This window comes from Rhinolophus sinicus, linkage group LG03 (assembly GCF_036562045.2).
Source record: "Rhinolophus sinicus isolate RSC01 linkage group LG03, ASM3656204v1, whole genome shotgun sequence".
NCBI lineage: Eukaryota > Metazoa > Chordata > Mammalia > Chiroptera > Rhinolophidae > Rhinolophus > Rhinolophus sinicus.
Genome location: NC_133753.1, coordinates 54,214,580 through 54,236,025, shown reverse-complemented (window position 1 = coordinate 54,236,025; position 21,446 = coordinate 54,214,580). Strand labels below are relative to the sequence as shown.

The window sequence follows — 21,446 nt, the reverse complement described above, 5'->3', positions numbered from 1 at the left end:
AGTGGGGCAGGTACTTGTGTTGAGGTATTCGGAGAGTACATGCTAATTTCACTGCCTCCCTCTCACTTTTGCAGCTAAGGGTCAGATTCCAGGGAGTGCTGACTTGGGAACCAGCAGTAACGATACCAAACTTAAAGATGATCTTGTTTACACGGTTTGCTATTGGTCCTGCTTCTGTCTTTCTCAAGATCACAGCCTTTGGCTTGAGATAAATGTTGGCCCAACCCCACCATTTACTAGCTCTGAGAACTTGAGCAAGTTATTGAAACACTCTTAGCCTTGATTTTTCTCAACATTTGCTAATTATATAAAATTTCTGCATCTATGTTCATAGATGGCTTATGGTTTACTGTGTGACAATTTTGTCATCAATAATCAAGTACTTTCATAAAATAAGTTGGGGAACTAAACTTCTTGTCATTTCTCTGGGATGGCTTGCATAAAATAAGTGTTGCTATACCTTGGACGACTGGTAAAATTTGCCACTAAAACTATCTTTCAATTTTTTGGAGGGTAATTATTTGACGACTGAATCAATTTATTTAATATAATAGTTGTATCCATGTTCTTTAAACATTTACTCTAGAGTCAGTTTTGATCATCTATATGTTTCCAGAAAGTTTTCCTTTTTTCTAAATTTTCAAATTTAATATCAAATTTTTTATATAATTATGTATAAAACTTGTGCTGCTATCTTTTTATCATTTATCATTTACTTGTATTTTTTTCACTCTTGTAAAATCAGAACTGCAAGCAATATCTCTGGCATTTGTTTTATTGACTCCATAGTATTTCTTTGTTTTTTATTTTATTTATTTATTTATTTCTGCTTTGTCTTATTTAGATTCATCCTCTATTCTCTTGGTATTTATCCTGATGCTGCTTTTATAATTTATTGAGTTGAATGTATAGTTCCTTATTTTTTATTGTTGTTATTAACTATTGCATGCAGACAAGATAATATTTACAATATAAGTGAAGGGAATAAATAATAATGTATACACCTAGTAGCCATGACTCAGTGTTAGAAAGAGAATATGTCCATTCCTTGTGTATTCTTTCATTTTATTCCTTTTTCAACCTTCAAAGGTTTTCTGTCTCTTTTCTACCACAATTGTCTATTTTAACATAATTTTCTTTTTTCTTTTAACATATGCATTTAAAACGATTCATTTTCCTCTTAATACATTTTAGCTGCATCATACAAGTTTTATAAACAGTGTTTTCATTGTTGAGATATAATTATTTCATAAATGATCCATTGATTAATATTTTGACTTATTAGTTATTTAGAAAGTGTTCTCTTTAATCTCCAAAGATAAGTCACACAGGCTTAATTTTTGTTACTGTATTGTGTTCAGAGGACATGGATAATATATTTAGTCTTTGTACTTAATTGAGAATTGTTTTATGGCTTAATCAATTTTGTAGGTATCCCATATGAGCTTTTTCTGTTGGATATATTAGTTTGGGGACTTCTATATTCCTGATAAATTGTTTCTTTCAACTTTTACTAATAATCCTCTCTTAAATGTTTTTTTCTTAAAATGTATTCTATGTGATATTAATACAGCTACACTAGATTGATAAGTCAAATTTCCTTGATACTTTTTCTAGCCCTTTCTTTAAATCTTAATGTGTTTTATGTATAGCTCACAAAGGTTAATTTTAAAATTCAATATGAGAATTTATCTTTTTATAGATTAATTCAATAAACATACTTCTCAAATTTGGGGGTTAATAATTCTGTTCTGGGGGGGACAAAACATACAGCTCTGAAAATGCTTAGGCTCTCGTTACTACCCTCAAGGCCCACATTAGAAAGAAAGCAAGTCTAAATGTTACGTCTGAAAATGATCTGAAAACTCCAAATTCCCAGCCCAAGGAGTTTAAAAGGATCCCAAATACATCTCTTGGGTTCCCACGGAATCAACATTTGTAATTCTGGCATTATGTTTTTCTTTCTTTCTTTCTTTCTTTCTTTCTTTCTTTCTTTCTTTCTTTCTTTCTTTCTTTCTTTCTTTCTTTCTTTCTTTCTTTCTTTCTTTCTTTCTTTCCTTCCTTCCTTCCTTCCTTCCTTCCTTCCTTCCTTCCTTCCTTCCTTCCTTCCTTCCTTCTTTCTTTCTTTCTTCCTCCCTTCCTTTTTCAGGTACCTGGGGAATTTCTTTTCAGCTCTTTTACATATTAAAATATTTTTCCAACACTTCTCTAGTGGGCTATATTAACTTAGTCTGCCATCTTGCCAGGTCAGTTTTTCAATATGTGCACTGAATATAGTGGTATTTCTAGAGCATTGTTGGGGAAATCAAATAAGATAACAAATAGAAAGCACTTCAACCATTTTTGACACATAAGTATGTAGTAAATATTACTTACTATCTTCATTATTAACTCCTTTCACCCCACAGTTGTCCATAGCTCCATGATTACTTTGTTTGGAACAGCAGAATGTGATCTCTCACCCTCTTCCCTTTCTTTTCACAGTATACTAAGCCTCCTTCCAGCTCTTTCAGGGCTTCTGTCAGGAGATTTTTAAGAACTCTGTCTTTCTCCAAAGCAATACAAATTACTTTCCACATTAAAATGACTAAAGTTTTCCCCAGTGGAGAAATTCACATTATTTTTTGGCCTCATATTTAATAAATTACTCATCTCATACCACACCCATTATTTATGTGACATTATTAATTGTCATATATATACATTCTCATTGAAAGTTTGAATTTGGGGAAAAATGGATACTTACAGTACATGACAAAACTATCCTAATTTGTGTTCAGATCAGGTTTTGTCATACTAGAGAGCATTTGGACTCACCCCACAGTTTACTTACATCAATGATAGTATCTGTTATAAGACAATACAAGTGAAAAAACAAATTACTGATCGTCTTCTGTGGATAGGCATATAACTTATTTTCTGCATTTTCTGTTACAGAAAAACGATTGAGTAAATTAGTCCTGAAATGATGTCTGTTTCTATACTCAGGAACTTATCCTACCATTATTCTGTCTTCATGTTTATAACAAATTTCAAAGGTCACATTGTACCTAATCTTTGCTCTGGAAATATTTCTGATGACTTTGTCCAGAAATAGCAATATGATACAGGACAGCAAATAGATTTAATTTCTGAAAAGCTCACATCAAGTACACACGCACAAAAAAATGCTTCAAAATAAGAAACATACTTTTTCTTGGAATTACCCAAATGTGATTTTTTTTTTTTTTTTTCGAGTATGGGAAAGGCATGGGTTTCATAATTCCATGAGGGAAACCCACAGGCTGAAGAGGAAAACAGAAGTTAATTTGTAGTGGTTAACATAGTAGGGGAAAAGAGAAAAGATATATGGCAAATAGAGGCAGACAAGCTTTGTTCCTGTTCTAAGTACTAACAGTTGGTAGATTGGAATATTGGTAGTCTAAAAACACTAGTCATTGCTCTTGGCAGGAAGCCTGATTGTTTTATTTCTCAGACTCATTTTAATTTCCTCATATAGGAGAGGCAATTCACTTCCTTCCAGTGTCCTAATTGTTCAAATATGATGTAGTAGGTCAAGGCACCTTAAATTCCAGTTTCTTGGAATAGTTTTTAACAAACTATTTGTGTAGACTATGAGCATCCTTCCCTTGTAGTCTATAGGTTGTACTTGGCTACAAAGGCTTACAATCAAAGCTTTCCTTACCTCTTTTCTACAGATTAAAACAGTATCTACGCATAATAAAAAATGCCTCCTTTTTTATTTCAGTAATGCAAAATCACTTCAGTAAAACCAAAAAAATCTTTATTGGCTCTTTCCTAATTGCAAAATTCTCCCATTCTGTCTATTAAAACAAAAATACTGGGAGAATATATATCAGACCATTCCTAACTGAAAAATTAAATTCAAAACTTTTTATTTCTTAAATTTTGGTGATTTTTGTACTTTAGAATTATGTTTACAATAAGCACACATTTTATTACAATCAGAAAATACTTACATTTTAGAAAATGATACATGTTTGTTGTCGAAGATTTAAAAAGTTTAGAAACATTTCAAATAGATTAGCAGCAAGTCTCCCAAATTGCTGGTTCCTCTCTGTGCTTGGGTCCTAGTTTCAGTAATTACAGCCCCACTTGTTTTGGGGACCACCCTCTCCATATGTTTGGTTCCTGGTTTACCTAAGCCAGAGACCCTCTCTTGGTAACTACCCAGTCCCATCCTTTCACTTCAGCTAGGATCCTGTTAGTAGTTGTACCTCCTTAGATCTCTGCCGTCTCTAAACACTACGTTAAAAACAACAACAATAACAACAAACAATGTTTCCTTCCCTTTAATGCAACTCCTAATGGTGAGTTACAGACTTCCATTTCCCAGGTCCATGGCTAATTTTAGTGTTTCCCCTTCTTTTCTTCTGTCTTTCAATCAGTGCCTCTTATCTTTTATGCCTTATTCCACAAAAATCTCACTCTCTGCCCTTCTTATAATCTTGTTTGATTTGGTCTTATTTTGCTGCATCTTCTTTCCCCCCGAGATGCAGTATTCCCCAAGATGTAAGAATCCCCTATTATGAGACGTAGTTTTACATGTTTCCCTTGGCTATTCATTTAATGAGTTTCTAAACTGACCATCATTCTATCTTATGCTTTTCAGGAGTAAGACATTTTTTGTATTAATTTTATTTTTTAAATTAAATTTTGTATTAATTTATTTTTAAATTAAATTTTGTATTAATTTTATTTTTTAAATTAAAGTTTATTAGGGTGACAATTATTAGTAAAGTTACACAGATTTCAGGTGTACAGTTCTATAATACATCATCTATATGCCATTTATTTTAAAGTAATTTTCAACATGCTTGTATCACAAAAATCAGGAATGAAAAAGACTCATTATCATTTCCTTGAGACTGGGGATATATACCCTGTAGTAAATTATCCAATATTTTTCTCCAGCTATTATAGCTTTTATGTATTGGCATTTGTTTTAATGCCTCATTCAATTGAGTTTCAACATGCTATCTAGTAAATTTTTCATGTTTCTTATTTTTTGAAATTAGCGTCACTCTTTCTTTTCATGAAATGGATCATGGCTCCTTAACCAAATCAAACCAAACATTTCAAGAAATCTTCTCAGCTATCTTTTCAGAACTCTTTTATTTGTTTTCTTCCAGCATGTTTAATTTTTTTACCAAGTGTTCCTTATATTTATTACTCCTACTGTAGCCTACAGATTTAGAGGACTAACATATATGTCACTTGAATTCAATAAAAAGACAATGAACGTAAGGTATTAGAAAAATGTATTAATTATTTACTTAATCTTAAAATATGAATTTGTGTTCAAAAAATAACTCCTTGCTCAAATCTGCTTCTACATTCATATGTATTTCTTACTTTTTCTGTATTTTCTCTCTTCTACTCCCTCCCACTCTTCTATTAAGTTAGAATTATTATTTTTCCCCTATTACGACAAACAAAAAAATCACCGAATAAACCAACAATACTATATTACATACACACACACACACACACACACACACACACACACACACACACCCTTAGTCCCTCAGCTCAGCGAGAACAGGAAACTATGGACAGCTCCTGGAAGATCTGTTATGCCAAGAATCATTCAATTCATTTTAATGGTACTGAAGATGCCCACTTTGCTAGGCAGTAAAGGGGAAGCAAAGATAAATAATACATGCTCCTAATTCTAACAGAACTCTTAACAGTTCTTTGCAAGATATATTCATTATGAAACAAACCCAAGAGATTTACTTGGCATAAGCTGTCTTTGGAAAATGATGAATCTAGTTGTTCTCTGTATAAACCCTAACGTGGGGTCTCCCACTTGAGTTACTGCCATATTTGACCAGACCGCTGCTCTGTAGATTCACTTGAAGAGCTTTGGCCGGACCCTCCTCATGGACTAGCAAGGCTGGATCTTGTTGTTCAAAGTACTTAAGAAGTATTTTTAGTAAAGTTTAACTCCCTAGCTGGGAATCTCCCTGTACCATTACCACACATATTCTGGGAAAACATACAATGAAGAAAGTGTAATAATACAGGGAAGTAAGTTGTTACCATACTGTGGAATTAAAAATAATGGAAAGTTGGCCATTTCAATGCTGTAGGAAGATATTCTGAAATGAGTTTTAAGGATGATTAACGCAAAATATAAATGCTTCCCTTCTCACATTGCTTATCAGCTAGTCTCTTACAGGAGTTATATAAATATGTTTCATATGCATCAGGCAGTTGTGTGAAATTATCTGTAAATGTAACTTCAGAGAGTTCTAGTGTTCTCTCAGGAAGTCGCAAAGCATGGTGGGGTATGAGAACCCTAGAGGCCTCTTCTAAACAAGTCTCTATTTCTACTGGCCTACAGTTGTTGATTGAAAAGTCCATTATCAATATCAATTATTAGCATTTATTTAGTATTTTGAAGTCTATGAAAGATGTTTGCCATCATACAATTTGATTGTCAAATAATACCTTAGATAGGCAGGACAGAAGAGGAAAATGAAACTTAGAGACCTTAAACCTCTCTGTAGATTACAAGACTCTTAAGTGACAGAACATTCATTTCTTTCATGAGAAAAGTGTGTTGTACCTCTACTATGTGCCAGGGACAGTGATAGGCAATGTTTAGGCACTAAGGAGAGACATATGGAAGACAGTCCCTGACTAAGGAAACCCATTTTAAATATTATTTGATCAGGCCTATCCTAGGGAACTCAGATATCCTAGCTACTTGTTCAGTGGATTGGTTTGCCATTAGAAAATCTTTCCTCATGCTATAAAAATTATCTCCCTTTAAAATATAAATCACCATGGGAGAGTGCCACATTTAACCTTATTGGTTACAGTTGCTGTCTTGTGAATTAGTTGCTATGATCCTTCCTAAGTGACAGGCAATGAAACCAGTTCCCTGCAGAAAGAATTATAGAGGAAGCATAGTTTGGGGCTTGGGGAGATGTGAAGTGCCAGAGAGGGTACAGAGTCGGGAGAGAGACCTTGGTAGCATATAAAACATGGGAGAGGATGTTTCTAGACACGTAGGGTCAGCATTGAGAATACTTTTCATCTATTTTACGATTTTACCAAGCACCGACTTAGACCAAAGATAGTAATATAAATTCATTTTTTTTTTAAGTTAATGTTTCCTGAGCACCTATCTCCAGCCAGAGACTAGCTTAGGCTCTGAGGATTGATGCAGCTTTGAGGAAGATGTTTATCATCCCCGTCCTCATGGATTTTACAGTAAGTCAGGGACATAGACATTGTCAAGTAATTAGAGCTCTATATTGCAATGAAAGAAGTTTGCACAATAGTGTAGCCCAGTCCAATGTGGAAGATTAGGGAGTTCTTTGTGTTCTAATAATTGAATTGGGCCCCAGAACACTGCGAGAAGAATAAGTGAGTAGAGTTACTGTGCTTACTGGCATCACTTAAATCAGTAATCACAGGACTCACCCAAAATAGCATTTTCAAGGGAAAGTGATAAAATGGCTTGTCCATCACTTCTGGCTTGTTTGGTAATTTCTCTCTCCTTCACAGAAAATGCATGTCTTCAAGAAGACCTTGCAGGCATTGATCTACCCTATGTCTTCCACCACCCCACACAATTTTGAGGTCTGGACAGCTACGGCACCCACCTACTGCTATGAGTGTGAAGGGCTCCTGTGGGGCATTGCCCGGCAAGGCATGAAGTGTTTGGAGTGTGGAGTGAAGTGCCACGAGAAGTGTCAGGACCTCCTCAGCGCTGACTGTTTGCAGAGTGAGTACTTGATTAGGCTGAGCAAGGGGGTAGACAGAGCCTGCTTTATCCTGTATGATTTCAGAGTAGTTCTCTAGAGCTCTTGCTGGTTTTCAAGACATGCTACTTCTCCCCGCCTACCACTTATACAAAGAAATGCATACTGCCCGCCCAGCCAGTCATATAGTGGGTTATGCCTCCCTGTGGTGTTGAGCTCAGCACGATTGGACTCCTCAGCATGAGTACTTGGAAGGCAGATGCATTCGCATCAGGTAGAAAACTTTCAAGTGACTTCCAGTCTGTTTTATCACTTTCATCTCATAATAGCCCGATATGGTAAGTGGGAATACCTAAAGTCGTGTTCCTCAACAGGGGCAATGTAAGGTACACCCCTGCGCTTACAGCATCTTGAATTCCTTCCCAAGTGTAGTTGGTGCCTGCCTGAAGGAGCCTTGTTTGTCTACAGCTCCCACACAGGCCTTGGAATTAGGAAGTCTTGTGTTTGAAGGTTAAAGACAAATCTAAGTTACCAGATATGTGACTGTGGGCAAGCATTGTAACTTCTCAGGGTTTTATTTTCCTCCACCAAACGAACAAGAATATTAAGATTACCCCAGAGGGTTATTGGGAATACTAAATGAAATAGTCTCTGCTAAGAGTCTGGCACAAGTAGATGTTCAATGAATATCAGTGGCCTCTCCATCCCTACACACGTCTGAATAGGTACATGTCACATCAACCTGTATGACAAGTTATCTTAAATTTTCTGTTCCCCAAAAAAATTCTTTTTCTAAACAAACCAACTTTAAAAGATATTGTTTTGTATTTATATAATGCCTTCTTCAAGAACCTTACATGCTTTACAGGCATTTCTAATTAATCCCCACAATGACCCTGTGAGATAGGTATTACTCCCATTTTATAAGATAGGGAGACTGAAGCACAGAGATGTTAAGTTACTTGCCCAAGGTCACACAGCTAAATTCACTGAAGAACCAGAACCTGAGCATCTTAGACACCCTGCTCCCAGGTATATACCTCATGAGAAGATCTTTAATGAAAGTATCTCTAAAGAAAGTATCAAGACTAGTATGTTATGAAAATGAGGTCTTTTTACCACCATCAAGGAAAGAAAAACCCTATACTAATGGTTAGTGGCAACAAGACCTATATATTACATATTTCTTTTTTTTTTTCCCTTTTCATGAAGTCGCACGATTCTGTCTTTAAAAATTCTTTACACTGATATTTTATATTAGATACAGAAATGCCAAAACATCACACTCTATAATACATATTATGGACTTCTCGCTGCTTCATTTATTTAGTCGTGTCTGCTAACCTTAAATAACTAAGAAAGCATTGCCCAAGAAATATATTTAAACATGAATTTTCATTTGCAAATAATGTTTTTTTCACATCTAAAGATTGCCCCCTCTGTTTATTGTTTATATGAATGCCATCAGTCTAAGATGCCTGGGTTCCCCGAAATCAAGGAGGGACAGAGGAAAATGTCAAAATAAAGATTAAATCAGAAATATTGTCACAACTGGCTTTTGTAGTAATAGTCATGCACATTCTATAGTCTCTTCCTGATTAGTTTTCTCCCTACACAGTCAGATCACATTGAGGCTGTTAATGGTAATGAATGCATCATTAAAGAAAAAGTAGTATTTCTTTAAAAAATAAAAAAGTATACATTTAGGAATATCTGCTGAAAAGGAAGGGGGCTTAACTCAATATTACTCAGTCAACTTACTTGCAAAATCTCTTAATCCTTCTAAAATTCAGTTCACTTAATTTAAAAATGAATTGTAAAATAGACATCTTAAAAAATAAACATATAGGTCAGTGATGTTTGAGAAAACACTTAGGAAAAATATTGCCATCTAGAAACAAATGGCTCAAATCCTTTAAAAAAAATGATGCACAATATACCTAAGAAATAAGTTCATTCTTCTTTCAGTCTTTTAGAGAAGGGAGATGCCACCCATTCATTAATCTTTATGAACATTTTTGTAATATATTTCTATTTCTTAAGACACCATGGATTACTGGATATTGGTCAATAAATTAGGCAAAATTTTCATTGAGGTTATTTATTAAAATGCACATATAAATTGGAAGAATAAAAAATATTGCAGAAAAATGAGGGTGGATATATATATACCCTAGGATGTGGATATTTTCTTTAATAACACCTCCTTACTTCTTCACTAAAACCCATACATACTCTCTTGCACTGAACAGAAAGGTTTTACAAGGATATGAATTCAACTTCACCATTTTCTACAATAACTATCAGTACAATTTGAAATCGTCCCTACAGAATCGGTGACATTTCCTTAAGAAATTTCTCTTATTCTTTGCTTTAAGCCAGAAATTTGCAATAACACCTTGTGTGAGATATTTCCATGTATGCCAACATTGAAAGCAAAGGAAAGAGTAAAATATAAGAGAAATCTGAGTTGGAAGGTACAGCTAATGCAGCCCCCTATAAACCTAAAAAGTTTCTCTGTTTTTTTCTCAAAATGGTCATTCAATCTCTGTTTGAACACCAACTCCAGGGGAAATTTAGACAGCTGAATTTATCACTGGAAAATTCTAGCTTATAAATTAAAATTTGAACCAAGTCCTGCCCCCTGTAACTTTTGTTTTTTAAGTCAAATTTTGCCTTTAAAAAAATATTTACTAAATTGGCTTCCATTGCATATGACAGTGTTTCAAATACTTGAAATAATAGTTTTCTTCAGGTTTCTAGGACACTTATTATTTTGGTAATCCTTTTCTGCAATTCACATTCTCTCTCTCTCTCTCTCTCTCTCTCTCTCTCTCTCTCAAAACAAAACAAACAAACAAAAGACTCTACTCATGGCCTGACCAATGAGGCAGGAAAAGAGAGTATTTAAAGTTACTTCAAATTGATTAGAATTCGGTATCTCATTCCCATCAAGTCTTGGATCTGTGACTTAAACACTTCAGTCAGGTGGAATTAAACCAAGTGATTGTAAAATCCCATTCACTGCTTTGGTACTTCTTTGAAGGTTCAGAGACCCATGGACACATCAAATAAGTTCCCCCAGACAGTCTCATCTCAGCTCCTCTTTATCGGATTTTACTTGGTGGTGGTTCCTACACCTTACTCTTCCCGGCCCAAGGCTGACAGCTATGCAGAGTGATGAGTAGGAACAGAGGAGACCAAAGGAGAAAAAAAGATCAATCCTTAAGAAAAGAGAACTGACTTCCCCTCTCAATTCCAGGCCAGTGGCAGTAGCAGATTCTGCCTGCTTTTCTTTAACTCATTTGTGTCCTATCTAAAAAGGTCTCTTTTCCTTCCTTCCTTCCTTCCTTCCTTCCTTCCTTCCTTCCTTCCTTCCTTCCTTCCTTCCTTCCTTCCTTCCTTCCTTCCTCCTTTGAAAAAGCATTTGATGGTGGAAGAATTGTAGCTAATGAAAGAGAAGTTTGTGACCCTGAACGATGTTAATAAGGAACTTGTTGTGACTATTATACGGTAACACTTTTAAACTAGGGTAAAAAAGCAAAAAAAGTATATGTTGGCTGGAATGAGGATGTGTGCAGAGTGAGACATGTAGAAGAGAGATCATATGTAAAATATTTTTCTTTATTATCTTTTCAAAGTAGAAAAGAGACAACTTCAAAATTGGAAAAATATGCAAATACCATGATACCCCACCCAGCGGGCCTGTACTTCCTATGCCTTTCCAAAAAAGGAATCCTAGTCCCACTGAATAAATATGCTGTCTAATTTTAATTCCTAACTGGAAATTTCAAATGCTTGCATTAGGACAGTAAATATTTCACTGAAAGTTCAGGAAAGCAGCATCTTGTGAGGTGTGTTCTCTTGTTCTGTGTGCTCCCCACTGACTTTTGTGTCCTGACTTTTAGCCATTGCAAATTTATAATGTTAGAAAATCTGGCTGCTGCACTCCTGTCTGCAAACTAGATATTGATTCTCTTTCTTGGTCTTTGTTACTACATTTGCAACCACGATATCTTAACAAAGTCAGTAATTTGTATGTATTGAGCAGCTTCTGTGGGTGAGAGCTGTATTCTGGGCTTTTAGAGCTCAAGAGAGAGTAATTGCTATTGTCCCTCACCTCAAACATATTTCCTAAAACTTAGATGAATAGAGGTGCACACATATCGTGGAAACTTTTGACTTTCTACTCTTTCAACAGCAATTACACAAAATATGCTTATGTAATGAATACTCGCGTAGCTTAGAAGCAGGATTTTGTGTTTCCACTGCTGTAGAGTGGAGACCATAGTCTTTATTTCCCCAGAACTTGGCACACCTTTCAGCACAGTGAGCTACTTAATAAATGTTGATTAAGCAACCTATGAGGGCATGAGAACTACATTAGAAATAGCATGGAATTGTTTCAAGATCATTCTTTCAGATAACCACAGATTTCTAGAGGGTTCTTCGAGAGGTGCTAGTGTAGGCTGCTGTTAGGGAACGAAACGAAAGGGGAGAGTACGCCTTACGTCATGCCATTGAAGTATTCAACATAACGTAAGCAATGGATAATGGATATCTATATCTATATCTATATCTATATCTATATCTATATCTATATCTATATCTATATCTATATCTATCTATCTATAGCTATATATCATAGTCCTGAGATACTTGAGAAAGATCTAGTGTCTCATCCTGCCATTGCTGGAATTTTTTAAAACCTCTCTAGGCATCATTTTCCACAAGTGTGAAAAGAGTTAATAATATTTGTCAATGCCACCCAGTGAAGGACCGTCAGGAACACACCTGTAGCAATTATCTATTGCTGCAAGGGAGAGCATACAAGAGTGAACCACAGGGCATCTCAGTGAGGTATTAGAAAACAGAAGTTTGAGCTAAATCAGGTGTTGTCTGGAAGTGAGAACACCTCTGTGATTCTGCACGTTAACAAATCTTACCTACAAGGAGGGCAGATTAGAGTAAAGCTAGTAACAGGTGACTCAGTAAAGAAACAGTGGTCACTTAGGAGAGGGGATGTTTGGTACCCGTATATGGTGGTTTGCACAGTGACCCTGCTTTCGTCTCTGTTTCGACAAAATTATGAAGTCGCCTTATTTGTCTCACTTCAGTAGTCATAGAGGGACCATGTGTGAGGTCGGTGTCCTGTGGCCCTGCTCATGTCACACAGGAGAACAAGATGGCCTCACTGTGAGCCTCAGGCCAGCCTTCAATGACACTGTGAACCAGTTGTATCAACCAAGTTCCTGGATGTCAGAGGCTATCTAAGAAAAGAGAAATAAAAATAAATCTAGTATTTAAATTTTAGGGTTTTTTTGTTGTTGTTTATTTTTTGAAGAAGGTGTGAGAAATCTATGTAACTAAAAGTGAGAAGAACAAAAAGGTCTTTCCTCCTTCCATCTCTCCCTTGCTTTTTCTTTTTACTTACATAGTAATAATATTTTGAAAATTGTGTACTTTTTCTCAATTTGTTTCCCTAATTGAGACAGATATTACAGTTTTGGGCCCTGAAATGATCAGGAAATCTCAAGAAAGGGAGCATCCAGAGAGCATTCCTGAGATGTAGTAGCTTTAACATAGAATTGTGAGCTGTAGTCCTCATTTTGTCTTCTTTTAATATGTGTTTCTAAAGTTATTCTAAAAGTTTACATTTACAAATAATGGGATAATTGAATACGGTAGGGTGGTATAAGTGTGGGGTGGTGGTTTTTGTTTGTTTTTGGAACCAGGCTCACTGACAGTGGAGTCACTTTAGAGGAGGTGACAGTTTCTTGAAAGAGGGCTACTTGCCCACCTTCCCCTGATGTCGAAGGACCACCTCCAGGGGTGGGAAATGATGCTATGCTCCTCTAATTATCTTTCTGTTAAATGTCAGTCCTTTGTTGGTAGTGAGAAATGTGGTGTGTGGCTTTGATTTTATAAGAAAAAAGATGGTGGCTGACTTGAAAACTGGGGGAGTCGCAGGTCTGTTCCTTGAAAAAACTTAGGGCATGTTAAAAGAAGACGGTTAATATTATCTTGGATGTAAAACAACTAAAGGGGAAAGGATAGGAAATGCCAACAATGTGGTTTCATGGGAAAGGGAAGAGGCACGGAAAGCAGGCCCACCTAAATGATTTTACTAGGAAAGAAACACTATCAAGTTTTTCATGTTAGATAGAGACTCCTTGAGAGGGAAATGCCTCAGAATCAGAGCCTCTTCCTGCTTTCTGTGCATATTAACCACCTACTTACCTCCTCTGGGTTCATGAGCCTCAAATGCAGGTGAGGATTTATAAATGCAAAACAATAATTATATTTCTTTATTAATATTATTAGTAATAAGTAGGATTTATAATATCAATAATATTTAATATTATCATTAATATTTTTTCTTCTAGTTTCTTGGAACGCTATTTTTTTCTCTTCAAGCACGTCATTGGCTCCCAATTATCCAATAGTCATAGAGCACTTAGCACATGGAAGATCTTGGGTGGGGCACTGTCCACGATAGAGTTTTCAAGGAACTGCTTCCCAGGTCATTTAATCATGAAATTCGTTTTGTTTGTTTGTTTTTAATTTTTATTGGAGAATATAGGGGAACAGTGTGGTTTTCCAGGACCCATCAGCTCCACGTCAAGTAGTTGTCATCAACCTAGTTGTGGAGGGTGTAGCTCACTGGCCCAAGTGGGAATCGAACCGGCGACATTGGTGTTATGAGCTCTGTGCTCTAACCAACTGAGCCAACCAGCCTCCCCGAAGCTTGTTTTAAAATCCTTAAATTTCTTGTTAATGTGAAATTCTTTAATAAATGCTTGTATCATCAACCCTTTTGACACTCTGAAATTCCTATGCTTGTTCAATTATTAATTTTGAAACTGTATGCATGATCGCCTTACATCTCATTTACTTACTCCTTACCATGACCCTGCTAAGGAAGGCATTATTGTTTTTTCCTTTTGGTTTTCAGATGAAGAAACTAAGGCTTGCAAAGATAAAGTCACTAGCCGAATTTCAAATGGTTAGTAAGTGGCAAATCAGGATTCACACACAAGATTGTTTCCTTCTATATCCAAAGCATCATGAGCTACTATGCTCTTCTGTCTCATTTAAAAGTGATTTTCTTGGTATATTGCTTCCATTTATATTTGGACTTATGCCCTTGTCTTATGCTGACTATTAAGTGTATGAAGTACATGGGCCAACCAAATCCTGCTTTCTAATGATGGGCAAACAACCTTTGTTTTCAGAAAATTTGAAATCTGAAGCCAGGGGCCAGGTGTATTTTGTATCTTTATAAGATGCATTCCACAGCATGTTTATCATTTTACATTGAATTTACTCTTCTTTCAGGATTATGGCCTTATGGTCAGAGTGTACAAGAAGTTTCTAACACATTAAATGAAATCCAGAGCCAAGTTAAATGCTCAAATCATTTTATTTTAGGTTCCCTTAAGAAATATTTTGTCTTCTCTACGTATTGAGTGTATCCTATTTTCCAAGCAGTGTGCTAGATTCTTGGAAAACAGTTAATTAAGGTTGGCTTTATTGGCTAGCATGTAGGATATATGTATATTCAGGTAGTTATGTCCATAGTTGATAAGTGATCAAGAATTTTGCAAGGCAGCTGCTTGAAGTTGACATTAGCATTTTTACACCACAGAAATCTCCTAATGCTCCAAATGAGGTTTGCTTTGTTGTTGTTTACTTCTTTTTTTAATTTGTGAGGAAGAGGAGAAAATGGAACCACTGATTTAGAAAGCCTCTGTTTCTGTTAAGAAAGAGTTAAGATCACACACTGAGAATGGAGGGTAATGTGAATCAGGTAGTGACTTGAAGAGAGTAGAAATGTTTTGGAACTGCTGTTGAGAGAAATGAGAAGAGACTGAGACCAAGGGAGAATATTGCAGTTATTTTGTGTATGTAGACAATTGTTTGGAAGAAATACTGAAATTGTCAATTGCCATATGTAGGTAGTGAAATTATGAATTTCACATGGCATTTATATGTTTTGGGTAATAAATGAAAATTTAAAAAAAAGTAAGGATTCTAACTGGCTGCCTCGTTAAATTATAGAGAAGAGAAACATATGTGATAAGTTTGCCCCTGTTTAAAGTTGAATTCTCTTGCAGTTTTGTTGTTCATAATTGTATTGACTGATCAGTCAATTCAATGTTTTTAAAAATAACAATGATGCATTTCATTTGTATAATGTATTATACTTTATAAGATGCTTTCACTGTACATTATCTCTTTTGATTTCATTTATTTTTGATCTGTGGTTGACATATTTCTATATTTAAATGAAGCTACTAGAACTTCTAGTGGACATTTTGAGGGAAGACTCATATAAATGCAAATTTATCTCTGATGACTTTGAGATAAACAGAATAGGCCTGAAGAAAAATAAAAAACCCAAAGCACTGGAAATTCAAGTTACAACTATTTAAGAAACAGTTTTATTTTTAAAGAGTAGGGTGAGATATGTGGGTTTGATACCCAATAGGGCAATGGTAAGTACTTGTAGATTGGTGACAAAAATTAATTATGAATTTGCCTCTGTATCTCTGAACTAAACAGATCTAAGTTGAATCATTTTCTTCAGATCAAAAATGTAAAAGAACTGTTAAAAAATTACATTTTTAAAGATAGAAATAACAGATAAAAGGCTTAAACTCAAGTCTCTGTTAGCCTACTCTCCAAGATAGATGATTTTAATTTATGGGTCTGTTGTCTGTACAAGTAGAAATCTTCTATTCCAACATCAAGAGCATTGGTGAAGGATTTCAAAATGATTGTCATGCTTTCCTAATTAATTCTTTAAAAGAATTCAAGAGGCAGACATTAAGTTCAGAGATTTGATTCCTTTGGATGAAAAACCTCTTGACAGTCCAGCCTTGAATTTGGTTATGAGCACTTATTATGTGGGTGGTTGACAGATGGCTCTTCCTAAATTTAGAAAAAATAATCCAAAATATCAATATAACAATAGTACACTGTTATATTACTCATAGGGACTTTGTATTAAATAACTCTTGGGGACTTTAACACTCTTTCCTAGAGCCTTCGGTAGCACTAATGATGATCACAACAGTAGTTGTTTAGAAATTTTGGAGGGAGTCAGAATTTTAGGACACTTCTAACTCTTTGAACATTCTTAAGATGGCCTTTCCAAACCAAATATTTGGGGTTTTGAATCTTGCAGGTAACTTTTCAAGCCATCACTGTCTTTTCTATTTAATGAATATTCCAATACTTGTAGTAAAATCTGCCTGTTGAATAGTTGCAACTGGTATTTAGTCTAGCCTAATCTAATGTTGCCTTGCAAGAATTATGTACTATGGAGTTAAGTCATTATTGATAAATTACAAGCATGCTTAATTGCTTAAAGGTACAAAATGTACAAATGCGTAGCTGTTCTAGAGCATAATTTAACAGGTGACCAGGGCATTTAGAATGGCAAATTGATTTGTCCTCAAAAGTTTTTTTTAAAAAAGATAAAGGCAGAATCTGTTCTTTCTACCATTAGAAGATTAATCTCTTTTAACTTCTAATTACACATTATTATGAATTTTTTTTTCCACTTTAAGGAACAAATGTTATACTTTCAAATAAATAAAGATTTTCACTTAAGCACTGCTGTCAAATTGTATATAGATTTATAAAAGGAAAGTTAATAGTTGACCTTTTTTCCTTTGGTCTTAGCTTCTATACTTAAATTGGCTTAAGATTCACAGAATTAGATAAAAAAATCATTACTGAGGCTATCCTTTGTGATAGGAATTATACAGATAAACTATCTCATTTAATCTCTCGACATTTTATGTGATATTAGTATGTCTATTTTCAGAAATATATTTCGAAAAAATTAATCCAAGTTAGGCAAACTTACAGTCATGTGGATGAATATTGGAATAATTACTAGCTATTACACAAGTTGTTTGGTTTTTGTTTTGTTTTTTTCCACTATTTTGGAAAATAGTGGAAAACTATTTTTGCTTCTGTTTCAAAAACATGTTTGCTTTCAACAGTGGCACTTCCTGCAGACACCGGTACATGGGCTTTTGTTTTCTCACTTCAAACTCAGTAAGGAACCATGAAAATTAAAATCATGGTTCACTATTTACATGTTGTATGATATTGAGCAATCCAAAGGCCAGAGAGAGTATCGAGCGTATCTGCCCAGTAGTGGTGGAAGGTGAGGGGTGCGAGAATGGACTTTTGGAAATCCTTCACTGCCCGAAGGATTTGGGTTATAAACAAAAATGCCCAGAAAGTCGAGGTCAGTCATAGAAAAAAACAATGTCCTAGAAATCCAAAGAAGTTTGAGTGGAAAGTGAGAATTCAATCTATTCAAAACTGTGGCCGTATTATAAAATGAAAGTTCAAGGCTGTGGCCTGTCAGATACTCTAGAGATAATCTAGCCCAGTGGCTTTCAAATCTTTTTAAACAACAAAATCACTTTTATTCCAAGTAAAATCTTACTCTATAATACTGGTGGTATACATTTTATAAGAAAATTTTAATCATTTAATTATGATAAAGGCCACCGATAAAAATAATTAGACACTTTGGATGAACACAAGTATTTAAAATATTGATTTTTGAATGACATTCACCATGCATATCCAATCTATTTCTCAATTTTGATTTGGTTATCCATTGAGTAAATATGTGTGCTATATAACACATTTGATTGTGTGTGTTCTTCTTGTTATGTTTGAAGTTTGTTTTTGAAGATTCAAACCAAATATTTGCACAACCTCTGATTTAGTCCAGTGATACAAGTGAGAAAACTGGGTATTGTTGAGGTTCATTTACTTGCCAACAACACAGGGTTAGTTCTGAATCTCAGCATCAGGACTTGTTCTCCTGATACTTTCCAAAAAGCTACTCTGACTCCTCAGAATGAAAGCATTCATTTATTCTCATATTCCTCCTCCTTTTTCTCCTTCTCAAGTCATCAAAAAGTAACTGCCCATACATTTACACCACCACTGATTTTTCTATTATAGGAGCAGCAGAAAAGAGTTCTAAGCATGGTGCCGAAGACAAGACTCAGACCATTATTACAGCTATGAAAGAAAGAATGAAAATCAGGGAGAAAAACAGGCCAGAGGTGTTTGAAGTAATTCAAGAAATGTTTCAGATTTCTAAGGAAGATTTTGTGCAGTACACAAAGGCGGCCAAACAGAGTGTACTGGATGGGACATCTAAGTGGTCAGCAAAAATAACCATTACAGGTAAAAATAAATCTTTAACATTTTTATCCCTCATTGAGATTTTTCTGTGTCTTAGAACTCACTGCTAACAATATGATAGGTCAAACAAGTAGAATTTTCAATCTTGTCGATATTTACAAGTAGTCTAGTTTGTACTTCAAATTTCTAAAACATGTACTACATAAGTGAAATAATTTCTTGTTCTGTCTGTGTCTTGTTCTAGTCAAAAGCTGTGTCTTGTTCTAAATCAAAAGCTCTTCCAGAGGAAGAAGGTTCTGTTTTACAATATACTGATCGGTATCCTGCAGTTTACAAGGCTAGCTTTGTTGCTGCCTGCCGCTGAATAATCTCTTCAGTTAGTTTTTTTCTTTCTTTTTTTTTTTTTAATAAGAAAATATTGTTTTACTTACTCCTGGATCAATATCCTTCATCTAATTGATCCTTGAGTCAAGACAATTTGAGTTAAGTGATGTCTAGTAATTTGAACTTCTGAATTGCTTGTAATATTAACAGTAAGAGCATATATATCATGTGAAGATTTACCAAGCCTCTTAACTTATGTTGTATTCACAAGGTAAAATAAAGATGCTTCTTTTACTGGGTTGAGTTGATTAGTACTGACAGCAAACTCACAAATAAATAAATTTTAAATCACAGGTCTTCAAATTACATTGGGTAACCTTTTGCATATTGCATGTGCAGCCTTATTTCTCTATACATGTACAGCAATGTATAGATGAGTATATAGCATATATATATATGTTTATGTACATAGCTACTATTCATTACAGGCAAAAGCATATTAGTCAAAAGGAAGGTTTTAATTTTCAGTGTATTCATTATTTTGTTAAACATTTTCTGAAGTCCTATTGTACATGAGAATGAAAGCAATGGAGATACATCTGCAAACACAGGGACAAAGTGATAGAAAAGATTTCCTTCATTATTATTTTTTGTTTCTGAGGAGATCTTCATATTAAAATGTTTATTTTGGTTATTTCAGTGGTTTCTGCACAAGGCTTGCAGGCAAAAGACAAAACAGGGTCGAGTGACCCATATGTTACAGTTCAAGTTGGAAAGAACAAAAGAAGGACTAAAACCATTTTTGGAAACTTGAATCCAGTATGGGATGAGAAGTTTTACTTGTAAGTATATAATGTGAAACTATTACAAATATTAAAATATTTGAGTATAATTTTAAAATAGGCATGCAAAATATACAAGCAATGATTACCTCATTTTAATAGTATGTATACAAATTACAAAAAGAATCAAACTAATGTTATGAACTCAATACTCATAATATTTATTTATTCTTCTCCTTGGAAGCAAGTGAGTAAAAAGAATATTTCAAACAACAACAACAACAACGAAAGGTGACATGGTTTGGGTGACTTTGCAGAAAAAAAATAAAAGATTGCAACCTGATCTACATCTTGGGTTAGCCCAATATAGCTAAGAATTAACAGACTTGATTTAGCACTATCTTGACATCTGAGGATTTAGAACTAAAGGCAATAAAAAGACTGGGTATCACCTGGCCCATCACATCTATACCATCCTATCTATACTGGTGAAATGGTTCATCATAGATTTTACAATTTCTCATTTTCTGTAAGGTCATTTATTTTTAAACTTCTTATACCTTGCACCCAACAGCAAGAAATCATTTTGCTGTCAAGGGTTCTTTTCTTTCCAAGACTCCTTCCTGCAGAGACATAAACCGACTTCCAATTATCACTTGGTAGAAACGAAAATCCTTAAGCATGAATTTAAAGGCAGTCCTTTTTTATTTTTCTCTCTTTGTTAATGGTTTAAACATGGATCTCATTAACATGCTAAGTAAGCAAGCCCAAAACATACAGCTTGTTTGCAAATGTGAGCAATAGTGTGTAAAAAATATAGAGCTTCTTGTATATTTGGGCTGATGGAGGAGGGAGTATTAAGCAATAGATTTGGAAAATCATTGGGACCAAGTAACAGAGGACAACCATAGTATGAGTTAAGGAATTTGGGTGGTTTCTTCCTTCAGACCAGTGGAAGAAACTATTTTAATATTTCTTTGTTAACAGGAGACAAGAAGTTAATCGATAGTCATGAATTCAGATTCCTAAGGCAGTCAAGTGAAAGACTGAAACAGGATGAGGGCAACAAAGGGGAGGGATAGGGACCTTGGCAAACCTGACAGCAAGTGACTCTTAAAAAAGAGACAGCTTCTCTTGCCATGTGATCGTGCAGAGACAATGCCCTTAGACTTTCCAGTTCCTCAGAAGTTGGAAATTTGAAAGTTTAAAAATAGCTTTATTAAGGTATAACTAACTGCCAAAACATAAAATCTGCATATTTAAAGTGTATAATTTTTTAAGTTTTTAGGTATGCATACCTCCATGAAACTATCACAACAGACAAGATACTGAACATACCCATTACCCAAAAAGGTTCTGAATGCCCCATTGAAGCCATCTCTTGTAACTCCCCCCAAACCAAGGCAATCACTAA

The 21,446-nt window shown here is 34.9% G+C and overlaps 1 protein-coding gene across 3 annotated transcripts in view; it reads left to right on the top strand.

Annotated features, from left to right (window-relative positions):
• The window catches only part of UNC13C (unc-13 homolog C), a 504,352-nt gene that overhangs the window by 203,669 nt on the left and 279,237 nt on the right, over window positions 1–21,446 (top strand). For all 3 annotated transcript variants that reach the window (XM_074327725.1, XM_074327724.1, XM_074327726.1), the window contains exons 7-9: window positions 7,543–7,762; window positions 18,741–18,968; window positions 19,951–20,092. In XM_074327725.1, the coding sequence (XP_074183826.1) occupies window positions 7,543–7,762; window positions 18,741–18,968; window positions 19,951–20,092 (590 nt within the window). The remainder of the gene's footprint in view (window positions 1–7,542; window positions 7,763–18,740; window positions 18,969–19,950; window positions 20,093–21,446) is intronic.